The sequence below is a fragment of the Camelina sativa genome, chromosome 3 (genome assembly GCF_030686135.1).
Source record: "Camelina sativa cultivar CO46 ecotype springtype chromosome 3, ASM3068613v1".
In the NCBI taxonomy this organism is placed as follows: Eukaryota; Viridiplantae; Streptophyta; class Magnoliopsida; order Brassicales; family Brassicaceae; genus Camelina; species Camelina sativa.
The window spans coordinates 29,693,342-29,706,974 of NC_141882.1; the positions used below are offsets into that span (position 1 = coordinate 29,693,342).

Here is a 13,633-nt window from a genome sequence, read left to right on the forward strand (position 1 = left end):
TCACTTAGGTTATGGAGATCCATACACGTCCAAGCCCATAAGGCCCATCGGCCACCTCCTCTTAGTCTAAGTCGGTTTAGTAGTCCTATTATGTTTGGGCTTTGTAACCTACTATATAATATACTCTTTATTTCGATATGATTAATAAGAATAAGAAGAGAATACAACCTCTTGTTTCTCTAGTTTCACAATACGTTATCAACACGAGGTCGCTCTAAAACCCTAAACGAAAAATCCCTAAAACCCTAAAGCCACCGCACATCTTCTCTTGTTTGTCCAAGCTCTCAACCGGATCAAGTTCGTGATTGTTCAAGCTTGGCGATCGGTTCTAGTTCGTGATCAGTCCGAGGTTAGTGATAAAACTCAAGGTATATTCGAGATCTTTAGCTCCCGCATCAATTCCAGTCAACCCCAATCGATGGAAGGTAAACAATCAAACCACCTTCGAGCATAGATGTATATCGAACCTGATTTTAACCTACTAGAACCCTAAAATCTGCAATTACACAATCAACAAATCAAAACCCTAAAACCCTAAAACTTTAAAATTTGATTGCTATGAGGTTTTAGGATTGTTTGTAATTAAAGTGATTATACCTTGCTTAAAAAATCTGGTTGTTGTTGATTGCTTGTTTAAATTCGATTGCATGAAATCTTAAAACTAAAACCTAAAATAAAAAAAGAGAAAAATATTAAGCAGTTTGTTATATGGTTTAAATCTGATCATCATTGATTGTTTGCTAAAAATCAAAACACAAAATTAGGATAACTTCCAAATTAATTCTTTAGCCTTATCTCAAGTATATTTAGCAAAATTTAAATATACTAGAAATTATCCTAAAAGCGTAGAAAATATTTCATAAAACTTTGTCTTAATCCTAACTAGAAAAAGAAATTCAATCTAGAGAAAAAGGAAAAACTTAATAAAAGGAAAACCTTGCATGCTAGATCATAAATTTATCTAGGATTGTTTTCATGCATACAATTAGCCACGAAATTATGTAATAAAAGACAAGACATTATTTACTAAAAAACGACATGTTTTGGTCTTAAATACTGCATGACCTAGACGAAAATAAATCCATGGTTCGGTCTTAAATACCGCATGACCTAGACTAAAATAATCGGCATGGTTCGGTCTTAAATACCGCATGGCCTAAGACTAAAACGATTGCATGGTTTGGTCTCAAATACTGCACGATAATAATCGGGTGCTTATTTTCTATTTTATAGATGTCAAAGATCAACAATCTCAAATATGCTGCACTTAATGTCTCTGGAGACAACTATTTACAATGGGCATTGGATACTAAGATTATCTTGAAATCAAAGGATCTATGTGAATGTATCAAGGATGGTAATGATACCAACGAAAAAGAAAGATACAAGGCGATTTTGCTTATACGCCATCACCTTAATGAGAGTCTCAAGAACCAGTACCTTACCATTGAGAATCCTCTTGACCTTTGGACAGAGTTGAAAAACAGATATGGACACCAAAAGACAGTGCTCCTACCAAAGACTCAATTTGATTGGAAAAATCTAAGGATCCAGGATTTTAAATCCGTGGATGAGTATAATTCAGAGCTATTTAAGATAGTCTCGATCTTGAAGTTATGTGGTAAGGAGGTTACTGAGGAAGACTTGCTAGAGAAAACATTCTCAACCTTTCACACTAATAACATACTGCTTCAGCAACAATATCGTCAAAAAGGCTTTAAGACATATGCAAGTCTAATCTCTTGTTTGCTACTTGCTAAGCAAAAAAATGAGTTATTGCTAATTAAAAGTGCAATGAGACCTCCTGGTTCTGCCCTATTACCAGAAGCACACAAGGTTGATATGATCAAGAAAGAGCCTAAAGAGATTAAAGAGTCTAACTACGTCCAAAGAGACAAGTATCACGGCGCCGTGGCCGTGGTAGAGGACGTGGTGGTCGTGGCAATTACCAAGGAAACCATTATGATGGTTATGGCCGTGGGAAACGATCCGACTTTGGTCTTGGTCGAGGTAAAGGCCGCAGAATTTTCAAACCGCAACACAAAACAAAATCGGTTAACCACAGAAGCCAACTTGGTTCATCTCGATGATGAAGGAGATTTCAACCATGAGAATGATGACCAATTGGATTATGAGACTTCGGATTGTCTAGGAGAGGATAATTATTTTTTTTTTAAAAATTGTCTTGATTTAATTTCTATGTTTTATTCTTTGAATTTTATTGGATTATGATTTTGAATTATAATTATGGTTTAAATTCAATTATTTTATTTACTTCAATATATATTTGTTTGTTTTATTACTTTATGTTTAAAACATAAAATTCTTGTCCATTTAAGAAATGGCTGAGGACAAGAACAATGTCAATATTAGTACAATAGTGGGTATAACAAGTTTAATTGAAGGCTATGGCAAAGCACATATTCTTTTATCTAATGACACACATCTTGAACTAAGTGATGTCTTATATTCACCCAGCTCAAAGAGGAGCTTATTAAGTTTCAAAGATATTCGTTTGAATGGTTTCCATGTTGAAACTAAGGGTGAAGGAAACCAAGAATTCCTACATATTACTGAAATCACCCAAGGATCTAAGAAAATCCTAGAGACTATACCCGCATTATCTACTGGTCTATACCATGCTAAAATAAATATGATAGAGGCTAATTTGGCAATGAACAAGATGTTCAATGAACAATTCACTTTATGGCATGACCGGCTTGGCCATCCGGGTTCTAACATGATGCGTAAGCTGATATTAAATTCAAATGGACACACACTTAAAGAGAGACGAGTTATCCCTAAGAATATCACGTGTGTAGCATGTGCACCAGGGAAACTCATTATAAGGTCATCACCAGTCAAAGTAACTAAAGAGATTTTCCACTTAAGACTATACATCTAGATAATGCTAGTGAATTTACATCCCAAGCGTTTAATGATTATTGTATGTACATGGGGGTAAGTGTGGAACATCCTGTGGCACATGTACATACACAGAATGGATTAGCTGAATCCTTCATTAAACGAATTCAATTAATTGCTCGACCATTACTCCTGAGGTCGAAGCTTCCTGTGTTGGCTTGGGGACACGCAGTATTACATGCAACAGAGCTTATACGCATCAAGCCATCTAGTGAATATAAATATTCGCCATCCCAATTAGTAACAGGCCATGAGCCAGACATATCCCATCTAAAGACATTCGGGTGTGTCGTATATGTACCGATTGCACCATCACAGAGAACAAAGATGGGACCTCAAAGGAGGATGGGAATATATGTTGGATATGATTCTCCCACCATTATTAAGTATCTAGAGCCAAATACGGGTGATTTATTTAAGGCTAGATACGCGGATTGTCAGTTTGCTGAATCCAAATTTCCTATATTTGGTGGAGAGACAAACAAGCTGGTCAAAGAAATATCATGGAATCAAACATCCTTAAATTGGAAAGATCCTCAGACTTTAGCATCCAGCTTGTAATGTACCAGTACGTATTGATGTTCAAAAGGAACACAATCAACAAGTTGATATAGAGTCTAAGGCACGTTTGAAACGTGGTAGACCAATAGGTTCCAAAGATAAAAACCCTCAGAAAATGTAAAAAATATGTAAATAAAACCGAGGTTAAGGAAACAATAGACATGACCGTGGCAAATCCTAAGATACCGAATGAGGTTTGGGACGTTGAACCTCAAGGTCCAGAAGGTATTGATAATAATGAGATCTCAATAAATTATATCATGTCTGGAATTCAATGGAACCGAAAAGATGTCAACATCAATGAAATATTTGCATACAAGGTAGCACTTGAAATAAATGAGGATCTGATGTTCATATATTTTACCTTGTTTTCCCTTAGTTTATTCACAACTTTTGCATCTTTTGCTATCCATTTAGGCCATTATTGTGTAGCTTTAGGACTAATCATGCATTAGAGTATAGTTGCATTGCATTTGCATCTTTTCATGCATAAACAGGTGATTTTGGAGCTTAAGGAGCATAGAAGCAATGCTGAGGAGAAGTGAAGCTGTCCTGAGGAGAAAACAAGAGAGTTAAGGCTGTAGAATCAAGGTCCGGAGTCCAACTCGACCGCACCACTCGACCGTGTGCTGAGGAGGACTCGACCGAGTGGAGAATGCACGAGAGAAGCCAGCTCGACCAGCCACTCGACCGAGCACTGGTTGAGTTGACCAAGCCGTTGACCACTTTGACTTTTTGCATTTTTAGGGCTTCCACCTCACCTCCTATATAAGACCCTTGTACTTGCAGCCACAAAAGAGTCCAGCTTTTTAGAGAGTCTAAAACTTAGTTTTTACCTTTTTTAGATATCATTCCTTTTGCACTTTTTATTTTAATTTTAGATCTTGTACTTGTTTGAGAGAGAAATACTAGATTCTTATATTTTGTTTGTTTCATAACTTTCAAAGTATTAAGATTTCGAGTTTTATTCCTTCATCAATATTATAGATCTCTGTTTCATCTTTCTAATGATGCAAGTTTCATTATTTTCTGGGTTTTTGACATATTTCACCATGTGTTCTTGTGAGTAGTTTGCTTAGGACCTTGAGGATGGGTTAGGCTGGGTTGATCTTGTGGTTTGTTTGATTTGGTCAAGCTTGATTGTTGTAGATCTCTTCTAGGCTAGATGATCTTAATGCTGATCCTATATCTGAGAGGGTAGGGTTTGATTTCAAGCATCTTAGCATCACACCAATGTCTAAGGAGCATAGATAAGGCTAGATCTAGAGCATACCATTAGGCTTGCTAAGAGATTAGGAGTCTTGTTTGGTTTGAGATGTATTGCTTAATGCCTGCTTGTGTAGATTCTTTTCTTTGTGAGAACAAGTCTAGAATTGCATAGGTTTGATTGTTTCTTGCCATGAGAGTGGACTAAACATGTATTAGAATAGTATGTCTAGAGATCAGCTCATTGTTTGCTTGAGATTTGTTGACCAAGTTAGATAACCACAATGATTAGCTCAGCCCATGAATCCCTCCTCAAGGCCTTCTTTGTTTATTGAAATCCTAGTCTAAATATCATTGCTTGCTTGTTCTTTGATTGGTTTTAGCATTGCTCTGTTTTTCTTGTGTTGCTCTGTTTTCACGTTTAAGTCTAGCTCGACCACGTACTCGACCTACACTCGGTCGAGTGCTGCTCGAGTTCATCCCCATAACTTGTGTTTTTGATTTGTGATTGTCTTGTTTCATTCCTGTTTCATTTCCATTGCATTCACGTAGTTTCCTGTTCATTACTTGTCTTGCATTAGTTCATTAGCATAGTTTCTATCTTTGTTCTAGTTTCATTATAGCTTTAAGTTGTTTGTTCTGTTTGCATTTAGTATCCTGTTCTAGTTGTTTTTACTTTCTGCATTTCATATCTCATTTTAGGATTGTTAGTGACAAACAATCTTTACAATTGGCTTGACTTAGACTCATATGCACATCTTAATTGTTCACAATCACTCAGATAGGATTGACACCTCTTATACTGCAACTGCATAAGGGGAATTGAAACACCCTGACTTCTATTCATTCCATACATCATCATTCCATACATCATTCATTCATACACCACAAAGAAAGTCAGTTTCAGGATCATGAACCCACGTCTATATTAGAGTGTACTCAAAGACCAGATTGGTTAAAATGGAATGAAGCCATTTACGTGGAGTTAAATTCATTAAAGAAAAAGAATGTGTTTGGTTTGATCTTAAGGACACCATTCGATATAAAGCCAGTGGGACACAAGTGGGTCTTTGTAAGAAAGAGAAATAAGAATAATGAAATCGTGAGATATAAGGCACGACTTGTAGCATAAGGATTCTCTCAAAGACCCGAAATAGATTATGAGGAGACATACTCCCCTATGATGGATGCAACGACTTTTAGATTTTTAATAAGTTTGGCTATAAGAGAAAAAACTTGATTTGCGGCTAATGGATGTAGTGACCGCATATTTATATGGTCCACTGGATAATGAAATTTATATGAGATTACCAGAGGGTATTGAGCTCAAAGATAAGAGTGGTTCTTGAGAACAATACTGCATAATGCTAAACAAATCTCTTTATGGACTGAAACAAAGTGGGCGAATGTTGTCAAAGCAGGTTTGGACTATAGAGCCAACACTAAAACTATTAGTTTATTTCATATATGTTGTAAATCACTTAGGATGGATCTCCATAACCGGCTCATACACGTCCAAGCCCATAAGGCCCATCAGCCACCTCCTTTTAGTCTAAGTCGGTTTAGTAGTCCTATTATGTTTGGGCTTTGTAAACTACTATATAATGTACTCTTTATTCGATAAGATTAATAAGAATAAGAAGAGAATACAACCTCTTGTTTCTCTAGTTTCACAACAATATACTATAGATTTGTAGTCATAGTTTAGAAAATTAACTTATAAATTATTTAGTATATGAACTACAAAATAATACACATACTAGAACACATTCTTAATATTCCAAAAAAAAAAAATTGTATATACATAAAAATATATACTAACATACCATATATGCATATACATCTGTTTAATTATAGAAAACAAAATTAAGTGTTTTAAAATTTTATGTTCTATCAAATAACAAATTTAATGTAATTAGGTTAATTAGATAAAATTTTTATGTATAAAACGTAAGAAGAAGAAAAAATATTCTAAACAAAATTATAAATTAATTAGATAAAATTTAATTAATTGGGGATTTAAAAACTAATAATTTAAAAATATTATTTAAAACACATTATTTTATAATTTAGTTTCGCGGTATACTGCAGGTGAAACCCTAGTATGTATTAAAAATAAATCTTGGATTAAAAAGAATAATTCCATACTTCATTTATTCCATATAAATAATGTTGTTATTGATTTGTTTTCATTAACATATATGCTTAAGTTTACATTTTTGGTTTGTCCAAAAAAAATAGTTTTTGTTTTTGGCAAGAGTCTATATTTTATTTTAAACTAGCGGATCTTTCAAGAAACTAACCTTCATACATTTGCGTCATGTAATCATTTGACCAAATTAAAATCTAACAATCCGTAGTCTACGATAAAATAATAAGTAAACATATATACAATTTTACTTTAATTTCATCAAATTAAATAGCATGGTAGTTATCTAAAAAACGCTCCCAGACACTAATATCGAGGAATTTTTTCGAATCATATTTTCCGGCGTCGGCGAATCTTTAAATCGCCGGCGTCGGAACCCTTCTTTCTCCCTTGCTTTCGACTTCTTGTTCTCTTCGTCTTTCATTTTTTTTTCGGCGTGTTTCTCAATCTTTTCGAATGTATTCACCCTCCTAATCTTTATTGAAACATGGTAGAAGATGGAAGATGTTCAAACTGAAATCCTACAAGACACCAAAAGATCTTCCATCATTTGCAATCTCATCAAGGTTCTGCATCCTCGTGGAAGACTCATGTAGTCTTTATCCTTACCCTTCTTATAATCTTTTACTTTTAAGTTGTAAGAACCCCCTCATTTGAGGTTTTAAGTTTAATAAAAGTTTGTTTGACCAAAAAAAAAGAAGTAAACATATACAAAATGATAAATACATGTATAGCGCTATGTGATGCGAGCACTAGCTAAATCATCCCCTATATAATAAAACAAAAATTTGTTTTGTAGACTATATAATTTTAATAAGTTGGTTACAAATATGTTATAGATTAATTGGTTACAAGTTAAATAGTGGGTGCAACTTTAATTTATTTCCAAAAATCTTAAAGAAAATATTCTAAAAAATCATTTGATATCATCTAACTTGCCATATTAATTTTGTTTATTAAATTATTCATCCATATTAAAATATTTTGATATCTAACTTAATATATTAAGTTGTTAATTATCATTATACTTCACCACTCATTTTTATATATGAGTCTATTTTGTGAAACAAATAAATTATCACATTATTTATTATAATTAAAAAAATAGTTTTATTTCCGGATATATCATAAGTTGAATTTTTAAAAATAAATATAAATCTTTCAATCTATAAAATATTCAAACATTAGTAATATTATTCTTTAAAAATAATATATATTGAATTTAAAATTTTACTGAGTAACGGGTCAAAATTTGAATATGTAAATTCAATTTCATATTTTTTGTTGAATTTTACAGTTTTATATAATATAATAAACTTTAAATAGTTGTAAAAAAACTTTAAATAATTTATTTTGAGATATTTTTAAAATATTGAAACTTGATATAAAAGTTAAAACAATTTGGTATAATTTAAAATTATAATATGAATGAATTTCAAAAAACCAAGTATATTAAAACAAAAAATCTAACAATATATTAAAGTACTCATAATATAATAACTCGCTTTTTAAAAACCAAATTTACAAAATTATGTATTATAATGTCATTCAAGTTATGATGTAGAATATACATTATTGAAATAACTTCACATACATAAACTAATACAACATATTAAAATTTTCTTTTAAAATAGAAAATAGATAAAATTTTGTATAAAATATAATTTAACCAGTGTATTTATCTAAAATCATTAACAATATAAAACTTACAAAATATGTATCTTTTTCAAGCCATCATATTTAGCATATGATTTTATTGCATAATATTTTATTCCAAAAATAATTTAAAATAATCATATAAATTATATTTTATATAAAAATTATAATATAAATAAAATAAAATTCAACCCGTGCTCTAACACGGGTTTAATCTAGTGCCATGATATTATTCTTAAATCTCATTATTGTTTGCTAAGTGATAACGTCGTGTACATGTGCTGTGATGTCACATTATATGAACATTTTGTGCCGGTCGACTCCAATTTATTTAAAAAAAAAGAAAAAAAAAAACAATTTGGATCTTTCTTCCTATGTGCCAATGGAATATTCGAACAATTTGGTATGTCTTAATCCATCTAAGTCAATACTCAAACAGGCGTGAGTGATAGTCTAATTGCTCGAATATATTAATTAGGTACTCACTTTTTCTTTAATCTATTGCAAAATTTATTAATTTCATTTTCAGGGGATAATTTACATATGCATTTTTTTTTCTTTCTTCACCATCACATAAGATAAGATTCCTTTGGATTATAGGATATATTGATATGTCCTGAGTACATTATAAACCTAAATTTTATTGCAAAAGATCAAAAACCAAATACTAAAAGCTTAAATAAAAGTCGAAAATCTAAAAGCCAAGTAAGAAACTAATGACATGCATTTAAAAGCCTTGTCAAATATAATTTTATATGAAATAGAAGTTCGTTTAGAGTTGGAAATGCATCATGCATGTACAATGAAACTAGCATATTTTGTTTGCGTGTTTGAAATTATATTTTCTGAAATGGAATTATAAACACCGCTTTCGTACACTCCTTAATTACGTATGAATTATGATGTATCGCGGTGTCTTATTAAGATGAGTTTTTTTTTGTTTGTTGACTTTTTAGTATTGCTAAATACTTTTTTCTTCTCACTATGAATAATGCTGAATTATAATGATAAACTGATTATAAGGTATGCTGGTTAGCTGATAATTTGGTTAACGTATTAGGTGATAATTGAAGTCCATTATCAGGAAGAAGATGAGTTTGGGAAGAAAGGACAAGTGTGAAAACACTTCCTTTTGTTCCTTTTTTATTAAAAGAGCTTTTGTTGCTGTCAAAAAAAGAAAACAAAAGGAGCTTTTTAATTTGTTAATTTGACAGCATCCTTTAATTAAAACACTTTTATAAGTGGGATGCTTCACGGAAGCAATATTGCATGGTACGTGGTGGTGGTGCCTTATGACATATATCCGATTCAACTAAAAGATGTATATATGGAAGAGTGAGAGTATCGTGGTTAATGCCGTTGAAAGCTTTTGAGCACAAATACTGTATATACATTTAACTAAAAATCATTTAAAACAAAATTCAAATACTTTTGTTTTCCTTGGATTTAACCTAACCTTTTCTAGATCCTTCATTTTTTTCTAATGAGTCTTCACGTGATTATCATAATAGTGTGGCGATGGAGTTTTTGAAAAAATATTGATGCATGGTTAGCTGTGAAAATATATATTGTGATGTATAAAATCTAGCTACCGAGCTAATTGAAAGAAATGAACGATTAATATGAACTGTACGATAAATTTGGAAAACAAAGAGCAACCCTTACTTATCCTGAAGACCAGGCTGACCATACGAAAGTATTGTATTTTCACACCATTTCTAGTAAGCTTATTGCATATATATATAAACAAGATCCAGTTGTAAACAAAATTAAAGAACATAACCGAAAAGAGAAAATTAAAAAAGGATTTGCAGTAATTTTTTGTTGATAAAACTATATTTAAGATGACTACATCGAAAGGATTTGCAGTATCACTACAAGAAAGACGTACATTGTTAGCTCGGAAAATATGCTATCATATGTAATACATAGCGATTTCATAAATGCTATGATATCGGCAGCTATGGTAGATACCTATCTACGATAGTTTTATTTTTCTAAGCTATAATAAGTTCATATACAATAGCATTAGTTAAATGTTTTAATTTAGTTTTTTCGTAGCAATATCTGAATGCCGTTATTTATTTTTTCATAACCATTTATAAAAAAATTTAATTTTTTCTAACAACTCAAATTGGGTGCTATGATATATCATTGTACAATAGCAAATATTTATTGCCGTAAATTATGTTTTCATAACTCTTTTTCGTGTTGTATTATTTTATTACATAACTAAGTTTATTCGCTATGATATAACGTCTTTTTTTTGCTATTGTAGTTGCATAAAAAAAATTTCTCCTGCTATTATATTGATGACTTAGTGCTATCTTTTAAAATAGAACATGCTATCATATATAATATATATAATCTGTAATTTCAGAGAAAGAAACCATTTATATAACATCTCAAAATCATTCTGAATAACATCCCAAACACAATTCCAAATCCAAAATGCAAAACATAAAATATTCCAAATTCGAAATACATAAGACTAGTCTTAAACTAGCTGGACCAAAGTTGCTTCATCCCCTGCAATAATGGACATTGTCTTATATCAGTTTTGCACATGAAATACTAAAAGCACAAGCATCACAGTAAATAATACTTACCAAAAGCACAAGCATCAGTTTACAACAGTCAATAGATGACCAACTGATCAATTGGCCATGCGATAGATGAACCAAGTGCATCTCTCATATACTCAATCTCATCTGATGGCCTCCAAACCGCTGTGTCATCTACCTTGACTATATCTATCCAAACTCGCACAACGTTAGGACCCAAGCGAACACAGTGTATCTTTTGCTCTGGATCAGTTGAATGCACCCGTCCTTCAGCAACAACCCGCTTCTTTTCGCTAATATCCATTAACTTACACTTCTGATTTTCCTTGATAGCTCCATTTTTTCGCTGACAATTTGACAATATCAACCAATTACTACAGGAATGAGACATAACCATAATCAACTTCTCAGAACATATAAATTAATATAACTTACCGGAGATCTTCGAAGAGGTGACTGTGCAGCTGTTTGAGTTTCCATTGCATTAGATTTTGGAACTGTTCTTGGAGACTTCTCGCATGATGCTGAGGTTTGTGTCTTATGCGATTTAGATGCAGACTTTTGAGTAGGAGATAACTGACCTGTTGCATCTAGGTTGTTTTCAAAGACAACTTTGGTGACAGGCCATGCTACAAAAGATAGTAAACAGTCCTCTATGTATGTCACATCTTTTGTAGGCCTCCAAATAAATGTGTTGGGTTCGTGTACCACATCAACAAAAACTTTTACACCCTTTGGTCCGAGTGGAAGTCCATTCACCAAAGCTTTCTGATCTTGTGTGTTCCAACGGCCTTCAGCAACAACTACATCATCGTCAGACAGATCAAGTAGTTTGCATTTGTTCAAAGAATTGGTTCTTGTGCCCTATGAAAAACATTAACAAATCACTCAAGTATTCTAGATGATCTATAATATGTACAAACTTATTAATTAATAAACAAGATAGAAACTTTACAAGTGGTGCCATATCTTCTTCGTGGTCCCACTGTTCTAGACTAACACACTTCGTGGCAGGCCATGCAATCATGTGCCCAACATATTCTTCAATCGTGAACATTTCACTAGCAGATCTCCAAAGGAATGCTTCGGGTACAGTGGCAGTGTCAACCAATACTTTATAATCTAAAGGACCTAAACGAATCCCATTCACAACATCATCTGGATCCGTCGATATAATACGTCCCTCAACAACATTCGTAGCATCACCAGCCCAGTCAATCAAAATACACTTTGGTTGTGATTTTTTGTTCACACTCTACGCAAATTTAGATTATTAAAAACAAAATCAGAGTGTATAAATATAAAGAAATCAATATAATGGATTATTAATCACCTACCCTTGCAGCGGAGTTTTCACCAACTTCAACTTCTTGTCTCTGTAACATGCAAGAAAAATATCAAACAAAGTTTACATCATTATCCATCAGCTTATTGAACAAATAGAATAGTGCATTACCTGGTTCTTCAGATTGAAAATTTCATTTTGTAGTTCAGTAATCTTGTGCTTGAGCTTAATTTGATTCTCTTCCATTTCAGCGAAACACTTGTGCTTAACTTGGAAACAAGCTAATTTGGTCTTACTCATATTTCTGCCCATTGCCCTCATTCGACCGGGATTATCTGGTCCTAACAGTTGGCTAAGTGTATCTTGTCCTTCATTTGTTGCAACTGATGGATGATCAGAACTAACAAGCCTCATCCATACCCTTGTAACAAGATGGTCAACTACAACACTGGCTGAGTGACGATCAATGTTACGACAGTCCATGCAAGGACATATAATCATATCACCATCTCCCAAATCAGCAGCCACAACTCGTACAAAATTTGAAGCCCCTCTCTCGTAAGTTGGATCAGCTCTTCATTGCATAATTGAAGAGAAAAAAAAAAGTAAACTCTCTAAACCCCTACTTAAGCTAGCCTAACCTGTATAATTTATGCAATGATATACCTGCAAAGATGCACCCAATCCTTGTCCACCATTATATGATCTAACCTTACTACATAAACAACATATACGATTTATTGACAGAATCTTAGACATGAATCACAATCACAAACACATATATCGCATATATTAAATCAATAACAATCACAAACACAAAACAGTATTTAGACAACTATATCAGATATATTAAATCAATAGCAATCAAAAACAGAAAACAGTATTTAGAAACAACCAAACAGAGAAAAAAAAAAAACAAGATATACACTTAGCAAGATTGTTCGATACACATAAGAGACGAAAAGAAAGAAGCTACTAACCTGTCCTGTAAATGGAGATAAATAAAAGCTTGTTCAGTTCCAAGATGTACACTTAGCAACACTTGCAAAACATAATTAGAGAAAGAGTATAAGTTTCAATTGGATACTTAAACAAAATCGAAGAGACTAATTGGATACATAACTAATCGGATACTAATGAGCTCTAAAACAATTAAACAAATCTATTGCATGTCGAAAAATAACTGTGTATTGTTCCAATTTCATAACTGTGAATCAATTTCATAACAAATCGGGTACTAATATGCTCTGAATCAATTGAAAAAATCTATTGAATGTCCAAAAATCA

General features: G+C 32.5%; 2 protein-coding genes across 2 annotated transcripts; one reads left to right on the forward strand and one right to left on the reverse strand.

Annotated features, from left to right (window-relative positions):
- Positions 1 to 1,233: 1,233 nt before the first annotated feature.
- Positions 1,234 to 9,617, forward strand: LOC147947861 (uncharacterized). The gene is made up of 2 exons (XM_087507476.1): positions 1,234 to 2,010; positions 9,558 to 9,617. Exons 1-2 carry the CDS (start codon positions 1,234 to 1,236, stop codon positions 9,615 to 9,617), a joined length of 837 nt encoding a protein of 278 aa, XP_087363602.1.
- A 1,517-nt stretch (positions 9,618 to 11,134) lies between these two features.
- On the reverse strand, positions 11,135 to 12,748 carry LOC147947862 (uncharacterized). Its single transcript, XM_087496390.1, has 5 exons — positions 12,518 to 12,748; positions 12,399 to 12,437; positions 12,017 to 12,316; positions 11,497 to 11,925; positions 11,135 to 11,407 (listed from the first exon to the last, which is right to left on the reverse strand). The coding sequence occupies exons 1-5, from the start codon at positions 12,665 to 12,667 to the stop codon at positions 11,135 to 11,137; spliced, it is 1,191 nt and encodes a 396-aa protein (XP_087352516.1). The 5' UTR covers positions 12,668 to 12,748.
- Positions 12,749 to 13,633: the final 885 nt, after the last annotated feature.